At 43.9% G+C, this 21,234-nt stretch overlaps 1 protein-coding gene across 5 annotated transcripts in view; it reads right to left on the bottom strand.

Moving 5' to 3' along the window:
• Positions 1-21,234, bottom strand: part of ophn1 (oligophrenin 1) — a 235,478-nt gene that overhangs the window by 97,263 nt on the left and 116,981 nt on the right. For 4 of the 5 annotated variants that reach the window (XM_041195078.1, XM_041195079.1, XM_041195080.1 and 1 more), the window contains 7 exons: positions 14,758-14,859; positions 14,006-14,116; positions 12,290-12,394; positions 10,999-11,128; positions 7,588-7,688; positions 4,566-4,648; positions 3,302-3,380 (listed from right to left, as the gene is read on the bottom strand). In XM_041195078.1, the coding sequence (XP_041051012.1) occupies positions 3,302-3,380; positions 4,566-4,648; positions 7,588-7,688; positions 10,999-11,128; positions 12,290-12,394; positions 14,006-14,116; positions 14,758-14,859 (711 nt within the window). The remainder of the gene's footprint in view (positions 1-3,301; positions 3,381-4,565; positions 4,649-7,587; positions 7,689-10,998; positions 11,129-12,289; positions 12,395-14,005; positions 14,117-14,757; positions 14,860-21,234) is intronic. The other variant, XM_041195077.1, reaches the window with a different exon arrangement.

The raw sequence follows: 21,234 nt of genomic DNA on the forward strand, positions 1-21,234 counted from the left end.
CACTCATCATCCTGACTTGGAATTAAATCATTATTCCTTCACTGTCGCTGGGTCAAGATCCTGGAATTCACCTCTTAACAGCACTGTGGGTGCTCCTACACCACATGGACTGCAGCAGTTCACCACCACCTTCTCAAGGGCAACTAAGGATCAGCAATAAAAGCTGGCCCAGCCAGCAACGCCCACATCTCATGAGCGAATTAAGAAAAAAAAAATGTACCAAGTCCTGTTCTCCCATCACCCCTGTACTCACTGACCCACATTGGCTCCTGGTTAAGTAACACACAACTTTAAAACTCTTATCCTCTTTATCAAATCTCTCCCCTCCCCATCTCCATAATCCCCTCCAGCCTCACAACACTACAAGATTTCTGTGCTCCTCTAATCCTATTGAGATCCCCAATTTTAATTGCTCAGTGTCATGAAGCTATTAATGTATATAGCATTATTGGAATTTTTTTATTAAATAGAGAGTCTGTGGGTGCATCTTAATTGGATTAAAGGCCAGCTAGCCTGGGTGCTTTGATGTGTACCAGTATTGAGAGGTAGAGTGCATTTGCATTTTGTGGAATAGAGCATTCAAGAAGGGGAGTGAAATCTGACACCTAGCTAGCAGAGACCAAGCAATGTTTATATTACTAATAAAATTGGTACTACGAAAGGGGTTTTATTCTTAGAAGAGGTGGAGTTCATAGGGGCTGGTGATACAATGAGAATTTACTTTCAAAGAGATGGGCTGAGTATAACAGATAGCAGTTGTGTGTGCAGGGCAGAGGCAATGTAAGATCAATGCCTATAAGCCTATCACTGCAAAAGAACCAAAGTTAAAGGAATCTCATTTTGAATTTAAGGTGAAAATGCTTTGCTTGGTGTCTGCTTAAAGTCTATGGGTTGATGTTGCCTTAATGGAGGTTAGTTTGGGAATTTATTAAAAAGTTATGATATAGTAATTTGTATCCATGTGTTTATATTTAGCTTGTGTAAACTAATAAATGTCTCATGTAGTTTGATATAAAAACTTCGCAAGAACTGGTGGTCTGATTCCAGAATCTAGAGCTGCATCTCAAACATGCCACTTAAAAATATAGGTTATGACAGTTGTTTAAAGTTTCCCTCTGGGATTTTTAAATAACTCAGCTTTACCAACTGCTGTGTCATAACACTCAGTTAAAATTTTATTTTAATAATGCTCCTGTGAAAAGGGTATTTATCATGTTAAAGGTGCTATATACAGGTTGCTGTTGTTGTTGTTGAATATCAGGGAGTCTCCACCATCACTATCCATAGCTCCTGGACTGTAACATGCAGATAAAAGTGCATGTTGCCTTGGTAAGTCTGAGTTACCATGCTGGTAATGGGAGTTGGGGGGTTGGCTGGATGGCTGCTGTGGGTCACATTGGTGCCAACAGCACGGGGTTCGATCCCCATTGCAGCTGGGTGGATTCAGGACCTGCCTCCTTGCCGGCGCTGCGGTGGGAACTGCGGCGCCGTGGCGGGGGCTGCAGCGCTGCGGTGGGGGCCGTGGCGTTGCAGTGGGGACTGCGGTGGGGGCCGTGGTGTTGTGGGTCAGAGCAGCCTTGGGGCAAAAACACTGAAGAATATAATAATAAAACGTATACAATATTAGACAAACAAATGGTCGTTGAAATTTATTGAATGTGGATTTTGGGCAAATGTTTTTAATAAATGGATTAGAATTAGCACAGAACAAAAGGAGAAAGGAGAGAAATTATTGACTTTTCCCATTCAATTTCTAGGCAATGTGGCAAAGTAATCAAATAGATAGAATGCTGGGATATGTAGCCCAAACTGAAAAAGTTTTATTTCCTTAAAACTGAGCGTGCCATTGCTGGTTTTGTAAAGCTCCCGGGAGCTGGTTAAAAACGGGGCCTCCGTAGGTATAGATTCAGTCTTGCTTAGGTTACATCTTAGTTAAACTGAAGCCAGGCCAAAGTCACTGCTCCCCATCGGATTCCTTCTGCTCTTTGTCTTGGGGGACCTCTGGGTAGAGTGAATATACTGTCAGAGGCCTCAGGTCAACAGCACAGGGAATTCAGTCCAATACCTGGTAAAAACTTCAGTGGCATTCAACAGATTGCTGACTCAACGCAGGTCACTTTAACTCAACCCTCCAGGAGGGAAGCCCGCAAGGAACAGGTGGAATGGCGGCTTCCCTCGATGTCACTCTCTGCTGACGTCCATGGAAACGAGGCAGGGTGCACAGCCCAGCGTTCCATCCAATCCTTTCTTTCCCCTCCCCCTACCAGTTCAGGCAAACTCGCCTCCGCCGATTTTTCGCGAAAGGAGGATGTCATACAAGAGGTAAAATTCTGTTCTGCTTTGTCTCAAAATGAGCGAGGGAAGTCAAGCTGTCACTTCCCATCCCCTCTAGATGGCAGCTTATAATTAATATTGATTCTCAACTGGGTGGCAAAGAATATGGGATTTACCCTGACCATTTTCCCCGTGGTGAAAGGTTTTGCTTTTAATGAGAAGTACAAGCAGTTTCCTGGGCCAAATACGTTTACTGTAGTCTCTCCCTTCACATGTTTCTGTGCCAAGCCAGTACAAGAAATAAGAAACAGGAACCAGAGAAGGCCATTCAGCCCTTTGAGCCTGCTCCACATTCAGAACTCTCAGGGATCTACAAGGTCCATATTAGTTTCGGTTAAGGGATTCCACAATAGACCCTTAAAAATTTTGAAATCCTTTATAATTTTTGTGTCATAAGTTGAATACGGTATTGTTATTTCATTGCTGATTTGTCTTACTCCTGAACTATATAGTCTGTCAGTATGGTATGTAAATTAGATACTCCATATTATTCCCAGTATACACTTCAGCAGTACAAGTGCAGACAGTGTTAATGGTATATTCATTAAATCGTTAAGGTACAAGGTGAAGGGCATTGTTTAATTAAGTACTTTGAACACATATAAATAGGTGACGGCTGGGACACTGGGTGTGTGAGGGGAGAGCTATGAGACAGAACAAAGTCACTAAACTCCCTCTGTAAAGAAAAGCTCTGTGTCTTGGTTCTAACTTCACCAGCCAGCTTGGATTCTATTAACAGAAGGTTGACCTTGACTATCACAGTGTAGTTAAGGTTTCTGTTTATTGAGTGGGTCTGTTGAAAAAGCTTGAATTGTAACGGAACTGGAAGGATTCTCAGGACATTTCCCTGCACTACTGCCTGGAAAATAGAGGGTTCCATGAAAGATGGGAGCGTGGAGACGCAAATCAACCAATTTTATTTATTAAAAAAATAAACAAGGCAAACAGCTTATGTCCAGATACTTACTGGCTCTTTGCCATCCATCGCCTCAATCCATAAGCTTCTGTTGGCTTCTGAGAGAGCCTGGAGTGTGACAGAGCCTTGCCTGTGAAAGGAAGATTTGTTTAGAATTTACTGGAGCAAGAAAAATAAAAATAAATGAAAGACGTTCCTTCATTCAGCAGATTCCACCACCTCCAGACATCTGAAAGTGCTCCATAGCCAATGAAGTACTTCGGCGGTGACGTGTCGTCACTGCTGTAAAAGGAGGAAATGCAGCAGCCAGTATGTGCACAGCAAGCTCCCACAAAGAGCTGAGTGAATAATCTGTTTCCGATCTGATTTTGGATGAGGGGTAAACATTGGCCAGGACTGTGGGTTGAATTCTCTGGCTCCTCAAGACAGTGCTAAGAAATATTTAGCATCCGCTTGAGATGGCGGACAGGGCCTCAGCTTGACATCTCACCTGAAGGATGGCATCTCCAATACTGCAGCACTCCCTCAGCACTCCACTGGAATGTCAGCCTAGATTTGGCTTGCAAGCCTGTGGAGTGGGACTTGAACCCGCAACCTTCTGGCTTCGAGAAGAGTGCCACAGCTGAAAGGGTTATATTCTCAGGCTTGTTAGCAATGTTGCTTCTTAAGCAAACTCCCAGACATTATGCTCATTATTATACTGCAAACTGGAGAGTTGTGACAGATCTCCCCTTGCCTCTTCGTTCTATCTGGTTTGATTGGCACGCCCTCCATTTTGAGGAGGGTGGGCTGGGATAAAAGGGGACATCGCAAGCCACAACAGGTCCACCTTTCCTGTCAGTCAGAAATTTACACCCCGGCTCTCAAGCCAAGGGCACTAATCCAAACTGGCATGGCAGATAGAACACCAAATTTCGCTTTCACATAACAGCAGCTCCCATGGATCAGCCCAACAACTACAGGAATCAAAAGGGACAGGAAGATGACTAGGATGGGGCTGCGGGGGGGAAATGGTGGGGGGGTGGGGGTGGTGGTTGTGGAGGTGGGGCGTGGTATAGCATTCAACTTTCAGGTCTTGAACTAAGAAGTCTCCCATCAACCCACACCACTGATGCTTATTGGCACGTTTAGGATTGATTAACGATTGCAAAAGCATGATTATAGGCTTAAAAAAAGCAGAACATTAAGTCAAAACCTCTGGCCAATACGTCTGTTAAATATCCCATCGTCACTGCTGTCATTCCTGACAACAGCAATCTCTGACTATCTTCGGTTACGCCAACAGTCTTTGTCCCCATCAAGAACATTCCTTTACCTTTCAAACATCTCAATGTCAAAGCAAAATCGCTTGTCAATAGATTCGGATTTCCTCCTAATGCAGGACTTCAGTTTAAATTCCTAGAGAAAAGTACATAACACAGACTAGATTACAGTTCCAACAGTGTTTTTTTTTAAAAAAAGGTTATCTTGCGAGCCCGGTGTTGTGTCTGAAGCCCAAAACCAACAATGCAACAACAACTTGCATTTATATAGCACCGCTAATGTAGCAAACCATCCCAGGTTACCTCACAGGAACGTAATCAGACAAAGATCAATGCTGAGCCAAAGCGAAGAGACATTGGGACAGGTCACCAAAAGCTTTGAGAAAAATGTCAGGTTTTAAAGGAGAACTTTAAAAAGGAGAGGGAGGTTTAGTGAGGCAATTCCAGAGCTTGCGGCCCAGGCAACTGAACGCACGGCCACCAATGGCGGAGCGATGAAAATTGGGGATGCGCAAGAGGCCGGAATCGGAGAAATGCAGATTTCTCAGAGGATAGTCGGGCAGGATGAGATAGGGAAGGGTGAGGCCGTGGAGGGATCCATGAGTTTCTTTTAGAGAAAATTGAAATATTGATAGACCGAAAGCCAATGTAAGCCAGTGAGCACAGTGGGAATGGTATGTGGACAGTAACTCATATTTGGAACTCTTCCTTTTGAGTGTGTGTTAGAAGCAAAGCACTTCCCCCAAGTGAAAGGGGAAAATAACCACTCGGGGGAACAAATTGATTAAAACAGCATATTCCACAATTGAAAAATCTCTTCCTCACTCGCAATATGGAGACTACATCCGGATCCCCAGATTTTCCATCACTGGATAGATAAAGAGAAAGGATGGTGAACAATCTCAGCTTTGACAACAACCTATAACTATAACTGGAAACAGAGTAACACAGGGAACATCAAATCTGCTGAGGACTGTATTAGTGTGCCTTTAAGGGACAGAGCATGACATCACTAGAAAGGAAGTGTGTCATGCGACCCAGTTTAGTTTCACTTTTGCTTTTAAACAGAGCGCAGCTTCCCTCTTTTGTCCCATGTTCTCTCTCATTCTTGGGACCATAGGGAAGGTTTCCACCCCTCCCACCTCCCGAGGTCCACCTCGCCCATAGCCTCGAGGTTCTTGAAGACCACAACAAAATTTCTCTCAATCTTCTCTTCTCCACTGCAAGTAAACTCAGTTTTTTTATTAGAAAAAAAAAATCACTCCTTGCAGCTTGTTTTGAGGGCAGGTATCGAGCAGATAACGCATTGTTGCCCCTTTTCCTGTGTCAAGATGTCCTTCCTGTAATAGGGTGACCAGAACCAACACAACAAATGCTCCAGATGGAGATGAACTAATGCCTTATACAGGCTTGGCATTACAGCCTGGGATTTATGATCTGTTCCACTTTCTGCACCACCAGGATCCTACTCACATTATTTACTGCCAGCACTCATTGTCCCAATCATTGATTTAACCACAAAAACCCCAAGATCCATCGCCTGTGTGGTATATTGTCTACTAACAGTGTACAGTTTGTCGTTCCAACATTTATCCCTTGTTTCTTGTGGCTTCCAGGAGTCTGAAATAATCACGTCCTCAGACACAAATACTGGAGCTGACACTGAAGTCTGGATTTTCATTCTTGAGGCGGGTCATTCGAGTCTGGAAATTCCCTGGCTTTTTGTCCTTCCCTATGGTCCCAAGAATGAGAGAGAACATGGGACAAAAGAGGGAAGCTGCGCTCTGTTTAAAAGCAAAAGTGAAACTAAACTGGGTCGCATGACACACTTCCTTTCTAGTGATGTCATCCTCCTCGGGAGAAACTCCTCTGTTAAGGGAAATGGGCGCGGGACAGAATCAGGCCTGCCACCAACAGCCCCTCCACCCTCCGGGGACTCAGATTGGAGGTGGCCACAAGGACTGCCAATAGGGGCATCCCGCATGCGAGTCCTATGTGCTATTTTAAAACGTTCGTGGAGTCATGGTCCTAATTTTTTGAATAATATAACATCACTCTTCCCTAAAGCAATTTAATTTTCCATTTTCATCCCAAATTCTAGGTCAGAGGAGTAGAAGAAATGAGGCATTATTTGGGCATATAACTACTAATATGGCCAGGGACAGACCCAAATGAAAAGGGAAAGGGAAAGGAGAGAGAGAGCGAGCGAGAAAAAGAGAAAGAAAAGGAAAAAGTGAGAGAAGGAGGAGGGAGAATGAAAGCAAGAGAAAGAGAGGAAGGGAAAGAAAAACAGAGACAGAGAGAGCAAGATAAAGGAGAGAGTGCATGAGAGAAAAAGAAAAGCAGAGAGGGAGTGTGAGGGAAACAGAAGAGAGAGCATGAGAGAAAGCAAGAGAAAGAATAGAGTGCGAGTGAAAGAAAGAGAAAAGAAAAAGAGGGAGCGCGAGAGAAATGAGTGAGAATTGCAAGGAAGTGAGAAAGAGCACAGACAGCGAAAAGGACAGATAAAGAGAGGAGAGAGATATATTTGCATACAGCACCTATTCTTTCACTCATCCTCTCAGCTGTACTTGGTCTGGGGTGATCATGAAGGGGCAGGAGGACAAAACCAGGAGTAGCAATTACCGTATACAGATTCCGCTTACTGGCTCATGCTCGGTGCATAATATTAGTGACTCAAAGTCAAAATTAACAACGTTTGCATTTTCCTAATGCCTTACATTGCAGAAATGTCCTGTAAAGCGTCACAGAATTAATTGCTTTTGCAGTATCGTGACTTGTGATGTATCAACAACTCCAGTCTCTAATCAGGGATTAAAAGGATGCTTCAAATGTTGGAAATCCAAAGTAAAAATATCAGTAGCTGCTGAAAATGTCAATCAGCTTCAAAAGAGAGGAGACGGCTTAAAATGGTTTGGGTGAGAACTTCTCACATCAACACTGAAGCGCTGGCCAGTTCTGAACCAATTGGTCAGAGTATTTCCAACATTGTCCAAATTTCAAATCTCTGACAGGATGGATTGTGTACATATCCATTATCCAACAATCTAGGCTCTATATCAATGCGATACTCACTTGCTTCATTCCAGGTTTTGGATCACAGGGGATCATGGTTAGAATTTTGGTCCCTTTCACATATTTGCAGTAGTATTTCACCCAGGAGAACCCCAGAGCCCCTGTGGAGAGTCAAGAATAGATTAAAATCCTGCACAACTGGAAATCCATCTCATCATCGCTGTACCACAGCAGGCTCCCTAGGCAACAAGGCCTAGTAGTGAGGCTGCTCTCAGGCTTCCAGCAATGCTGCTCTTGTACTGATGCCAAGAGCTAGGTTGGCTGAACTGCCCTTTTTTCACCACCTCTGCCCCATCCCCTCGCAACCAATGTAAAGGAACCCTCGCCCCAAAGGGTCATTTTAGCATCAGAAACACTTCCTTAGAGCCTTAATTTTGCATAAAACACTTACTGGGTCATTTTACTGAGAGAATAAATCCTGACACAGCTATCAGCAAATAACCAGGTCGGTAAACAAATCCAGAATGAGTGATGGGAGGAACAAAGGGTTAATCTAATTACTATGAGTTATAACGTGAGTTATATTCATGAGAGCTGCCTCCCTCGCTGTATTAATCCACCACACCCTTGGCCTACATATCTTCTGTTGCTTTTCTGTATGTGTATAGAGGTGAAGTTACTGTAGCTGATAAGCCCAGCTTTCTCTGTTTTTCTAGCCTGCTTGTCTGTGAGAACATGATAGAACATACCTATGAGGGACATATGAAGGCTATGAACAGACAAAACACACGCAGACATGTGGCCAGCTGAAACCGCGTTGTATATAAATGGATATTATTGTAATTGCTCTTTAAGATGCTTCAGTTTGCTGAAGCAGTCCTCTGCATGCTTGTAGTAAAGTTTCCCTAACTTTAACTATTTCCAGACTCTGAGTGACATCTGTCCCACAACAACGAGCACTGATGTGAAGAGTTATGTTGGAACCTGGATATCTCTGGCTATACGTCTAATGGGTAATTGGATATTCAGCCAATAAGAAACATAAATAAAGCACAAAATACTGGAAGAAGAAAAAGGTTGAAGTTACAGCTGAAATCTGTTTCGCTCTGGCGTTGGTGGCTCAGTGGTAGAATTCTCACCTGGCACACAGGAGGCCTGGGTTCGATTCCCAGCCAATGCAAGGCAACTCCTGAGCTTACAATTGTGCAAAGGCAGGTGGCAGGTCAGAAGATTGGACAGAATGTAAGGAACAGCAAAGAACGACTAAAAGACTAATAAGGAAGGAAAAATTACAGAATGAGAGAAAGCTAGCCAGAAATATAAAAACGGATAGCAAGAGCTTTTACAAATATTTCAAAAAGAAACGAGTTAGCAAAGTGAGCATTGGTCCTACAGAAAATGAGTCCGGAGAATTGATAATGGAAAACAAGGAGGTGGCAGATGAATTGAACAGGTATTTTGCATCAGTTTTCATTATAGAGGATACAAGTTTACATCCCAGAAGCAACCATAAACCAGGAAATGGGAATGGGGAAGGAATCAGGAAAATTAGAGTCACCAGAGAAGTGGTGCTGAGTAAATTGTTGCAGCTGTGGGCTGATAAGGGCCAGGGTCCTGATGGACTTCATCCTAGGGTCTTAAAAGAAGTGTCTGGTGAGAAAGTTGATGCATTGGTTTTAATTTTCCAAAACTCCCTAGATTTGGGGAAGGTCCCATTAGATTGGAAGATAGCAAATGTAACCCCATTATTCAAAAGTTGAGGGAGACAGGAAGCGAGAAACTACAGGCCAGTTAGCTTAACATCTGTCGTAGGGAAAATGTTAGAAGGTATTATTAAAGAAGTTATAGCAGGGCACTTAGATAAGCTCAGGGTCATCAGGCAGAGTCAACATGGTCTTGTGAAAGGGAAATCGTGCTTAACCAACTTATTGGAGTTCTTTGTGGAAGTAACATGCGCTGTGAATAAAGGGGAACTGGTGGATGTACTGTACTTAGATTTCCAGCAGGTATTTGATAAGATGCCACATCAAAGGCTATTGCAGAAAATAAAAGCTCATACTGTAGGGGGTAACATATTGGCATGGATGGATGTTTGGTTGGCTAACAGGAAGCAGAGAGTAGCCATAAATGGGTCTTTTTCAGGTTGGCAAAATATAACGAGCGGTGTACCACAGGGATCAGTGCTGGGACCTCAACTGTTACAATTTATATAAATGACTTGGATGAAGGGATTGAAGGGATGGTTGCCAAATTTGCTGATGACACAGAGATAGGTAGGAAAGTAAGCTGTGAAGAAGACATAAGGAGGCTACAAAAAGATATAGATAGGTTAAGTGAGTGGGCAAAAATCTGGCAAATGGAGTATAATGTGGGAAAATGTGAAATTATCCATTTTGACAGGGAGAATAAAAGAGAAGGATATTATCTAAATGGTGAGAGATTGCAGAGCTCAGAGGTGCAGATGGATCGGGGTGTCCTAGTGCATGAATCACAAAAGGCTAGCATATAAGTACAGCAAATCATTAGGAAAGCTAATCATTTTAGTTATCATTAAGTTATCATTTATTTCAAGAAGAATTGGATACAAAAGTAGGGAGCTTATGCTTCAATTGTGCAGGGCACTAGTGAGTAGCACATTTGTAGTACAGTGTGGGTCATCTTATTTAAGGAAGGGTGTAAATGCATTGGAAGCAGTTCAGAGAAGGTTTACCAGACTAATACCTAGAATGGGTGAGGAAAGGTTGAACAGATTAGGCTTGTATCTGCTGGAGTTCAGAAGAGTAAGAGGCAACATGATTGAAACATAAGATCCTGAGCAGTCTTGACAGGGTGGATGTAGAGAGGATGTTTCCTCTTGTGGAAGCATCTAGAACTAGTGGGTCACTGTATAAAAATAAGTGGTCACCCATTTAAAAAGAGATGAGGTGACATTTTTTCTCTGTGGATCATGTGTCTTTGGAACTCTCTTCCTGAAAAGGTGGTGGAAGCAGAATCTTTGAATATTTTTAAGGCAGAGGTGGATAGATTCTTGGTAAGCAAGGGGATTATCGGGGGTAGGCGGGATGCAGGTTTCAACTTACTATCAAATCAACCACGATTTTATTAAATGGCGGAGCCCTTGAGGGGCTGAATGGCCTACTGCTGCTCCTTGATCATATGTTCGTATGTAATGAGCTAGAATGGAAAACTAAAAACAGCTGCAATACTGAACAAAGACACTAGATGGCACAAAGACATGCAGTAACGATTACATCCCATCCATTAGGCTAAATCACTAAAACCTGTTGAAGATGGTTCATCAAATCCACACCATGGTTCACTCCACAGATCAAATTCTCTTGTAAATCAAACAGTGCGATTCTGAATGGCTAATTTCAGGAAACACAGTCCGGCGGTGACCTGAACGAAGCAATTCAGGGGGAGGAAAGGGCAACGTGAAACAAATCTGGAGTCCCAACATCTAGCCCTTACGTTTCTCCTGAGAGTAGAGGTAGCCTTCGATGGTGGGCTGGCCCGGTAGCTTGCAAGTCTGCGGAGCTTCTTTCATTCTTTGCATGAGATCCTCCATCTCCTCGCGAGTGCCCAGGAAGTGATTCCTCGTCTGTGAAAACAACTGACAACGTCACAGAGTCCACTGCCTCCCACGTGACTCTACCTTGCTGCGGCAAGCCACCAGGAAATGCTAATTCAAAAGCCCCGTTCATTCCATAACGGCCAATGAGAAAGACTAGAGTGACGGAGAGGCGATGTGTGCTTCAGGCCTGGAAACTGATTTGGTGACGTGGGATTATAACTTGCATCATTTCTGCAGAACCGCCATTTAAAAAAGGTTCAGCAGACATTTTCCCATGGGGAGTCATCTGTTCAAAAAAGGGGCAACATTGAATGGATAACACAGGGGACGTTTTAACATTCGTGTACTTTTGATTATTGGCCGGATTCAACAAGAAGTGGAATTTCAGTGTCCCTCCCATAGAAGGGAGTATCCCTTCACGGAGCGATGCAGAAAAGGACAGGTTTGATCAGAAGAACATGTGTTTTAGGTTTATTGAAAGGTGGAGAGGGAAGTGGGTGAGCGGAGGGTTTTAGGGAGGGAGATACAGAAAGGCACAGGAGAAATTCAGTTTGGAGAGAAAAAAAAAACCACAGGGAGGAGAGATTTGTTCTGTGGGACCAGGACTGCATTACTGTCAAAGTCAGGCAGCAACAGGCTGGATTTTCATAGCGTGACAAGGACTCGTGCATAATGAGGTTTGGCTGAGAGCATAGACTCTTATTAAAGGATTTTTGTGAGCAATTTTTTTTTATATATGCTTCACTGACATCTCCATGAAGTTATAACAAGTGGCTGGGCCGGGTGCTGGGGGAGTGGGGGGTGGGGTGTGTTTAGTGATGGAGTGTGAGGGGCGAGGGCCTAAAATGTAACAAAACAACTGGAACAAAGTCCCAGGGAACTGAGGAGGCGCACTTTTTAAACTAGCCCGCCTCAACACTAGACCGATGCTGGGGCCGCCTCTGACCTGCTTCCAGCAATGGCAGGCTAGACGCCAGCCTGCACCTAACCCCCACCTCAGCACACACCCACCCCCACCGAGGTAAAATAGTGCCTAAAGGCACACCTTACACTGAGGTGGCTCTGCCACATTGGGAAATTTCCCGACGCTAACTAACTACCCACTTCGATGAGTCAATTCCCCCTCCCCCCACCATTCCATGTGCCTGTTTACTTTCAGTCACAATTGTACATCAGAACAGAACTCACGTGTTGCAAGCTTAGCTGAAGCTGCTGCTTATAGGGCAAGAAATCCTGAGTTAGTTCAAAGGTCAAATGATGGAATGTGAGTAAGCCATGTAGGAACGCCAGTACCTGTGGGGAGCGGGGGGGGGGGGGGGGGAAAGAAAACAGTAATTGAGATTCTGATTGGGTTGGTGGAGCTTTCCTAAGACTGAAATATCCTCCTATTTTCATCATCAATGGGGGAAAACTCTGGCCTTTGTTACTAAGTCAGCTGGATATCCCTCCATCCGCCACTCTCTCCAAGTGTCATCAATTCAACCACAATGATAATTGGAATGTTATTATTGCAGATGGAAGCTGAGGGTTGGGAATGCTGGAGGCTAGAAGACTTTTCTACTCTACCTCCAATTGTCAGCAATACTGGATCAGTTAAAGCATGTTTTAGACCTGAAACAACATCTCCCTCTACTTTGGCCTCAGCAACAGACAGTAACCTCCAGTTTAAGTGGAGCATCGGCCTGCCCAGTGCGCCTATAGCATCTTGCATTGGGTAGCCCGTGACCTGAGTGAGATCAGCAATCTAGTACTGAATGGTAAGGCCATTTTGTAACATGGATCCATCCTTACTTAATCAATACTTAAGACCCCCTCAGCGCACAGACTGAAGACATTCCCACCATCAGTCTGGGCCTACTTCAAACCCAGATGTGAAAAGCCAGTGTTTGTTTAGTCCTGCTCAAGAGTTCAGCATCTATTCCTGGTCCAAAACTGAATGGCTGCGTAATAATGTCAGGGTCTGAGCAAAGCAAGAAACAAGTTGCATTACTGGAGATTTGGACAACGGAGGAGAGGCATTGAAGGTGTGGTCGACCATGTTTAACAGCTGCAGGGAGGCCGAGGACAAGGAGAGGTAACACACCATTGCCCCAGTCACAGGAAATATCATTTAAGTCTTTGCTTAGGTCTTTTGTTACCATGGCATGGAAAAATTCAAACAGAGATTTGGAAGGTAACAACACATTCAGGGACACGTGAGAGAAAAGGGATGTTGGAGGGGGCTTTTTGGAGCAGTGGGTAACAACTGTGGTTTTAAGTTGTGGGGTGGGGGGGGGAGGGCGGAGACAATTGCTGAGGCGGAGCCATTTACAACATCAGCGAGCCTGTAGCTGAGCTACACTGGCTCCCGGACAAGCAACATCTTGGTTTTAAAATTCTCATCCTTGGTTTCAAACCCCTCCATGGCCTCAACCCTCCCTTTCTCTAATGTCCTCCAGCCCTCCGATATATCTGCACTCCACTAATTCTGGCCAGTTGAGCATCTCTGATCTTAATCACTCCACCACTGGCAGACATCCCTTCAGCTGCCAAGATCCTAAACTCTAGAACGCCCTCCCTAAATTTCTCTGCCTCACTTTCCTCCCTTACAACATTCCTTAAAACCCACCACTGATCAAGTTTTTGGCTGTCAACCTACTATCTCCTTATGTGGCTCAGTGTCATTATTTTGTTTTTTTTAAACACTCCCTTGAAGCATCTTGGGACGTTTTATTACATTAAGGGTGTATATAAAGTTATTGTTGTTGAAAAGTGACCATCTTAACAGGGCACCAAGGAGCTGCTGCTGCCTGTGGGAATTTACCCCAGCATGAAACAGCACCTGTCAGGAGAGGTCAGACTGAGAGAAATATCTTCATACGTTTCTTTTGAATCAAAGCTTTAAATAACCAGGACCTAACTTACTGGCTCCACCACTTCAAACTTCTTTCTCTCATGAACCTCCTGAATTTTGTACACATACTCCAAGGACGCCTCGTAGAAGTTCTGCTTCTCTTTGTCAACCTGGACATCTGCCTAAATTAAAAAACAGAACGCTTGTCAGATTGACTCAACAGACGCAGGAAAACACACAACATGACAGATGGAGAGGGTGGCACCAATAATCATTTCAGAATTTTAAGTGTTTTTAACATAATTGCAATTAAAACAGCTAGAATAACCAATTTTTTAAAAAAATCAAATGTCCCGTATTTACCTAGTTTCAACCCATTTATTATGTACCAGAGATTGATTGTCTGCTTTTAGCACTTCAGAATCTGTTCAAGAGGTTGTTGTAAGTGAGAGTTCCTGATCTCCACCCACACTGGTTCTCATGCATTACGGAGCAGACAATGCATCGAAAACTCTACATATTCAATAACTGTGGGATACAGAGAAGGGGGACGTGAGGGTGAAAGAGAGGATTTTACAATTGCAATAAAGGTTCGATGAAAAGCAGGAGAACACATCACAAGCCGTATTTTCTGTTGCACATATGACGCAAGGAACACAAAACATTTACAATTCAGTTTGCCTCTGGGCAGTGGTTCACAAGTCCCCTTTCCTGACGGAACTTTCTCTTTCAAGTAATGTTTGCTCGAACAGGAGGAGAAGAGCAAGGGGGTGGTGTGCCGAGGAATGTGAACTCTGCCACTGAAAAATCACAAGATCATTACCTCCTGGAGCTGGGATTCCTTCTTCTTTGAGGAGAGACCCAGATGTCGGTCGAGTGCAGAGTAGAACTTTTCGCTCTCTTTCTCAAACTTTTTCTTTCTCTCCTGTGAACAGAAAAGGTCAGTCACTGAGATTCCACCCTAAGCCCTGCGGGTAGCCTGCGGATGGTTCTAGTGCCTGCTGATCGTTTTCCTCCTCCTCTTACACTTCCACTGCCCTCTCGGGTAGAAGTGAAAAATCCTATGGTGCTATTCCAGAGATGATTAGTGGAGCCCTCTCTGGTGTCCTGGCTATTGTTTACTCCTCAAATCAATAGCACTAAAATAGATTATCTGCTGATTGTCACATTGCTCTTTGTAGGATCTTGCTGTGTGCAACTTGGTTGTCATGTTTCCTACATTATTACAGTAACTTCACAAGTTCTTCACTGGCTGTAAGGTGCTTTGGAGCATCCTTAGGTTGCGAAAGGTCCTATATAAATACAAATCATTGTTTTCTTTTCAAACACCTCCACCCAAAAGGATAATTAGCCAACATGTATAGGGATCAGAAATCCCCTCAAATCTTTCACCTTGTGAGCCTGTAATGCTTTTATTGCTTTGTTCCTTGGTAAGCAAGAAGATTGAAGACAGATTTAAAACTAGAGACTTGATCAACAAGATCACAAAGAGAAAAGGAGAAAAATAAAGGAGTCAAGATGGCAACAATTTATCTTTAAGCTCTGCAGCTAAGTGCCAGCTAGAATTTAGATATTTACAAATCATCAACTTTAAAACTAGGAATGGAGCGAAGTGAGGAATTTAAATGCAAAACAGACTTAATAAGCAGCTGGATGCCAGGGTCGGAGGGCAACAGTTCAGAATGCCAATTCACCGTGTAAAGTAGGGACCCAATATACATCTCCAAAATCTCAGCCATTTCACAATGGGGCATTGGGAAACAGAAGAGATAACTTAGCATGTGTGTGCGCCACAGCTTGTAGCACTGTGTCATACAGACCAGAATGTTTCCAGGTTCATTACTCAGTGTGTGTTATTAGCTGTTCCCAATCAGTGTAATACAATAGTCCATTGGAGCCCAGGGCTAGGGAGGGCCACACACCAATAAAACCACGGTTCCCATACTTGGCAATATGTTACGGAAACATAGGCCAATAGCTTAGATTTAAAGTAACTGGCAGAAGGACAAGAGGGGAGTTGAAAAGAGACTTTTTCAACCAGGGGTTGCCGGGTGAGAGTGTGGTCGAGGAAGAAATCCTCATCGCGTTTAAAAAATACTCGGATGTGCACTTGAAGTGCCGCCACCTACAGGCTTATGGACCAAGAGCTGGAAAGTGGGAGGAGGCTGGATAGCTCTTTTTTGGCTGGCACAGAAAAAAGGGGCCAAATAGCTTCCTTCGGTACCTGAAATTTTCTATTTTTTTTTAAATCAGGTAATAGTTCTGCTAAGTGCTGTTTGCTGAATATTGTGAAAATATTGGAATGATAATGACAAAGAGAGGCGCCATTTGGCCATCGTATTAGTGGTACTAAAAGAGCTATCCAATTAGTCCCTTGTTCTTCCTCCATAGCCCTGGAAATTTCTCCCTCCAAGTATTTATCCAAATCCAAAGTTGTTATTGAATCTGCCTCTACCAACCAACATTCCAGGTCACAACACCTCGCTGGTCTACCCTGATACTCTCATGATTGAACACCATGGCAACAGTCAATTGTTTAGGCTTACAACAATGATGCATGGCCATGTGAGCTACCAAAGTAAACACAAAGTGCTGGCAATACTCAACAGGTCTGGCAGCATCTGCGGAGAGAGAAACAGAGTTAACGTTGCAAGTTGCAAATGATTCTTCTTCAGAATTGAAGGAGGGTAGAAATGTGATGGGTTTTGTGCTGTCGAAAGGGGAGAATGGGAGGAAGAACAAAAGGGTTGGGGAAGCAGGTGGGAGAGATTAAATAACAAAGATGTCATGGAACAAAAGGCAAAGAGAGTGGTAATGTTTGCAGTAATGCAACAAAGCATTGGTCCAGATTGAGTATAAATGCCAGAATAATGAACAGTTACTGAGGGCAATGCTTATACATCCTAGCATTAGTCATCAGGGTCTGTCACAGAGCAACGGGGGGAAAAACCGTGGGGGAAATCAGCATGGCAAAAAGCAAGAAACACGTAATTTCTGTCAGAGAAGTCAACAGTGTTTACATCAACTGCAGTTCTCACTGTTCAGTAACACAAGGCTGCTCTAGTTGCTTCTCTCCTGTCTGATTGTGGATGGCAGCTGCTGTCTTGGAATTGATTAGCTGCAGTGTAGCACCGTATTAAAACAACAGCACATTGAACAAAAGACGACAGATTGCTTGAATTAAATATACGGCATTCAGTACACCAGCAGTTACCACACTATCGTGAGCAGTGTATTTATCATCATTGAAACAGACACCAGTTTTAGATAGTGGACTTCAGAATATCAAAAAATATATAAAAAAGATAAACAGGAGAAAACATTGCTATGACATGCTGGTTTCTTCTGACTTTAAGCCAGATACTTGGAAACACTAACAGCCTCTCGCAACAACAGCAATTGACCTCCAATTGACTCCAGATATCTTATTTACAGTAATGTGGCTTTGAGCTTTGAAAAAGACAGATTTCGCTAAACTCAGTTGTACCCTAGTTAATATATGGCCCTTTTTTTTATAATGTTGTCTTATAATTACAGGAGCACCTGACAAACATGTTATTTATATTACAATTACAGCCTCTGCTTGCCAACAGACGCAAGGGACAAATTGGTGACTGCTTCATTCAGTTAACAATATTTCTATAATGCCTTTAACATCATGAAATGTCCCAAAATGCTGCTTAGGAGCATTATAAAACAAAGCATGACACCAGGCCACATGAGGAGGTATTAGGTTAGATGGCCAAAAAACTTGGTCAAAGAGGTAGGTTTTACAGAGTTCTTAAAAGGAGGGAAGAGAGATAGGCAGGTGTAGACATATAGGCTGGGGGGTGGGGGGGGGTGGGTGGGTGTGGGATTCCAGCCTTTGGGCCCAGACAACTGAAGGCACAGCCACTAATGGTGGAGCAATTAACACTTGGGAATGCACAAGAGGCTGGAATTAGAGGAACGCAGGTCTCTAAGAGGGTTGTGGGGTTGCAGGAGATTACAGAGGTAGGGAGGGGCGAGGCCATGGATGGATTTGAAATCAAATTTATGAAGCATGGCCTTCCACCTACAATGCGAAACGTGGCAATAGTACACGACAAACAGAACTACTAAAATGGTCTTCCTCAGGTGAGGGAAAAGGGAGAGCCGCAACAAATCGTTTCATCTCGTCCACACCAGTAGAACCAGAGGACACAGCCTGCGCCCTAAGCAGGGACGAATTCAAAACGAATCTGCAGAAATATTGGATGGAATCTCATCAATGGACGAGTGTCCCACCTCCTGGATCGAAAGCGGGGCCTGATCCCGCATGGGCAGGTGGCAGGACCCTGGGCAGCATTTTCCCCGCCACTTGAATACCAGAGCCAATCAGAGCTGGAAGTTCAGCAGCACCACTATTGGAGGTGGCCATTGTTGAGGCTGCAGGAAGAAGCCCCCGGCCTTCATGCCAGGGCGCCCTTAAAGGCGCAGGAAGTACTTTTTTTTCCTAAAACTGTACCAGGCAGTGAATAGAACCATAGAAAAGTTACAGTGCAGAAAGAGGCCATTCAGCCCATTCTGTCAGCACTGGTCAAAAAATGGGGGAAAAAAGAAATTAGCCACTCTTTTTAATCCCAGTTTCCAGCACCTGGTCTGTACTCTTGCAGGTTACAGCACTTCCAGTCGCAGACCCAGGTACCTTTCAAATGAGATGAGCATTTCAGCCTCAACAACAACTTAGGCAGTGAATTCCAGACACCCAACACCCTCTGGGTGAAAAAGTTTTTCTTCATGTCCCCTCTAATCCTTCTACCAATTACCTTAAATCTATACCCCCTGGTAATTGACCCCTCGGCTAGGGGAAACAAGTCTTTCCAGTCTACCCTATCTAGGCACCTCAACTTTGTACACCTCAATTAGATCATCCTTCAGCTTCCTCTGTTCTAAGGAAAGCAACCCCTATCCAATCTCTCCTCATAGCAGCAATTTTCAAGCCCCAGCAACATTCTTGTAAATCTCCTCTGTATTCTCTCCAGAGCAATGATGTCCTTCCTGTAATATGGTGACCAGAACTGTACACAAAATTCCAGTTGTGGCCTAACCAGCGTTTTAGAGGGGAGAATATTGAGCTCGGTGGGTGGACACGTGCTCGATCCGGCAGAGTGTAAAATGACGTGCGGTGATGTCAGGCGAGCATCCCGACTTCATCACGTAGTTCTGTGATATTTTGTTCATCGGGCGCGCTGCCGACTCCAGCCTGTGCCCACTGCCTATTAAGGGCCATTAAAATGGTAATTAATGTCAAATTTACGCTGCCCGTCCAACCTAACGGCTGGCGAGCAGGCGAAAACGCCAAGCGGCCTTTGCACTTTTTAGGAAACCTCATCCATGGGGCGGGATGAGGTTTCCTAAAGCAAATAAAAATAAAATAAAAATTTTACATTTGAATTAAAAAATGTCCCTGCTCATGTGACATGTTTTATAACATTTTTATTTTGTACATTAAGTTTTTTCAAAGAGCGCTTCAATTTCCCTGAGGCACAGAGCTGTGAAGTTCACGCTAGGCCCACTCACCCTCCTCCTCCCACCTGCACAGGCAACACCAAGCGCTGCTGCTTGTGGTCCACACTGGGTGGGCCTTAATTGGCCCACCCGCATAAAATCGCAGTGCGGTGCTGATCGGCTTCCCAACAACCCCCACCCGCCTTCGTCAAGCTCTCCCGCCAAGGTCAAAATCCTGCCCATACAGTTCCATTATTACATCCCTGCTTTTGTATTCAATACCTCGCCCAATAAAAGGAAAGCATTCCATATACTTTCTTTACCACCTGTCCTACCACCTTCAGGGTCTCAACATCCTCCCATTTATTGAGGATTCCCTTGCTTTGTTTGCCCTCCCCAAATGCATTACCTCACACTTTTCCAGATTGAATTTCAATTGCCACTTTTCCACCCACTCAACCAAACCATTGATATTATTCTGGAGACAACAGCTATCCTCTTCACTATCAACTAAACAGCCAATTTTTGTGTCAGCTGCAAGTTTTCCAATCATGCCTCCTACATTTAAATCCAAATCATTAATATATGCCACAAACAGCAAAGGACCCAACACTGAGCTCTGTGGAACACCACTGGAAACCACTTCCCATTCACAAAAAACATCCATCTGTCTTTGTTTCCTGTTGCTGAGCCAGTTTTGGATCTAACTTCCACCTTCCCCTGTATCCCATGAGATCTCAATTTCCTGACCAGTCTGCCATGTGGGGCCTTGTCAAATGCCTTACTGAAATCCATGTAGACAACATCCACTGCACTACCCTGGTCAATCCACCCTGTCATATGACCGAGACTTGAGCTGTTTGAATTCCTTTAATATACAGCTTTCAGACTTTATCTTCAGTTACGGTTTAACCTCCGAAGGGAACCAGATTCCAGGTTAGCCTGCCTTTGATCTCCATCTCTCTCCAAATCTGATTTCCAGAAAGAACCCTGCACTTTGCCTACAGAGTGGGCTAATACCCAGGAAACAAGAATATTTTGCTGCATCTTCAACAGAAGCAACCTGCAACCAAATTCCTAGGACCAAGACGAGGAATTCTGCCAGACAAAGCCACCGGAAAGACCGGTCCTTGGACATTGATTCTGGACTCTGGTGAAACCATAATTCTTATATTTTATTGCGGTCTTTGTCCTGATCCCTTTTCTTTCTTTTATCCCTCTTTTATTATATGAATGCAAAAGGGGCAGATGTTGCAAAACCCCTTCCCACATTTTGTGGGTGTGTGTAAAATAAATGACCCCTCTTATACTACCTCATTTCGAATTTGCTATGGGGTTATTAATAGAGGATTGGATCACTCCAAACTGAAGGGTTGGGGGAAAATACGCCACCACTTATAAAGGGGGAAATCAAAAACACCTTTCTGTTTACAGATGGGTGGTGAGAGGAGAAATCAGAGCTGTTCTAAATTAAAGGCAAAATACTGTGGATGCTGGAAATCTGAAACAAAAACAAAAAGTGCTGGAAAAACTCATCAGATCTGACAGCACCTGTGGAGAGAAAGACGTTAATGTTTCGAGTCCCCATGACTCTTCTTCAGATTTGAGTCATACGGACTCGAAACATTAACTCTGCGAAAGACAGAGTTCGTATGACTCAAATCTGAAGAAGAGTCATGGGGACTCGAAACATTAACGTCTTTCTCTCCACCGATGCTGTCAGACCTGCTGAGTTTTTCCAGCACGTTTTGTCTTTGTTTGTTCTAAATTAAACCTACTCCTGTCCGTAACACCCTAAAGGACATTAGTGAACTAGATGGATTTTACAACG

This window comes from Carcharodon carcharias, chromosome 9 (assembly GCF_017639515.1).
Source record: "Carcharodon carcharias isolate sCarCar2 chromosome 9, sCarCar2.pri, whole genome shotgun sequence".
In the NCBI taxonomy this organism is placed as follows: Eukaryota; Metazoa; Chordata; class Chondrichthyes; order Lamniformes; family Lamnidae; genus Carcharodon; species Carcharodon carcharias.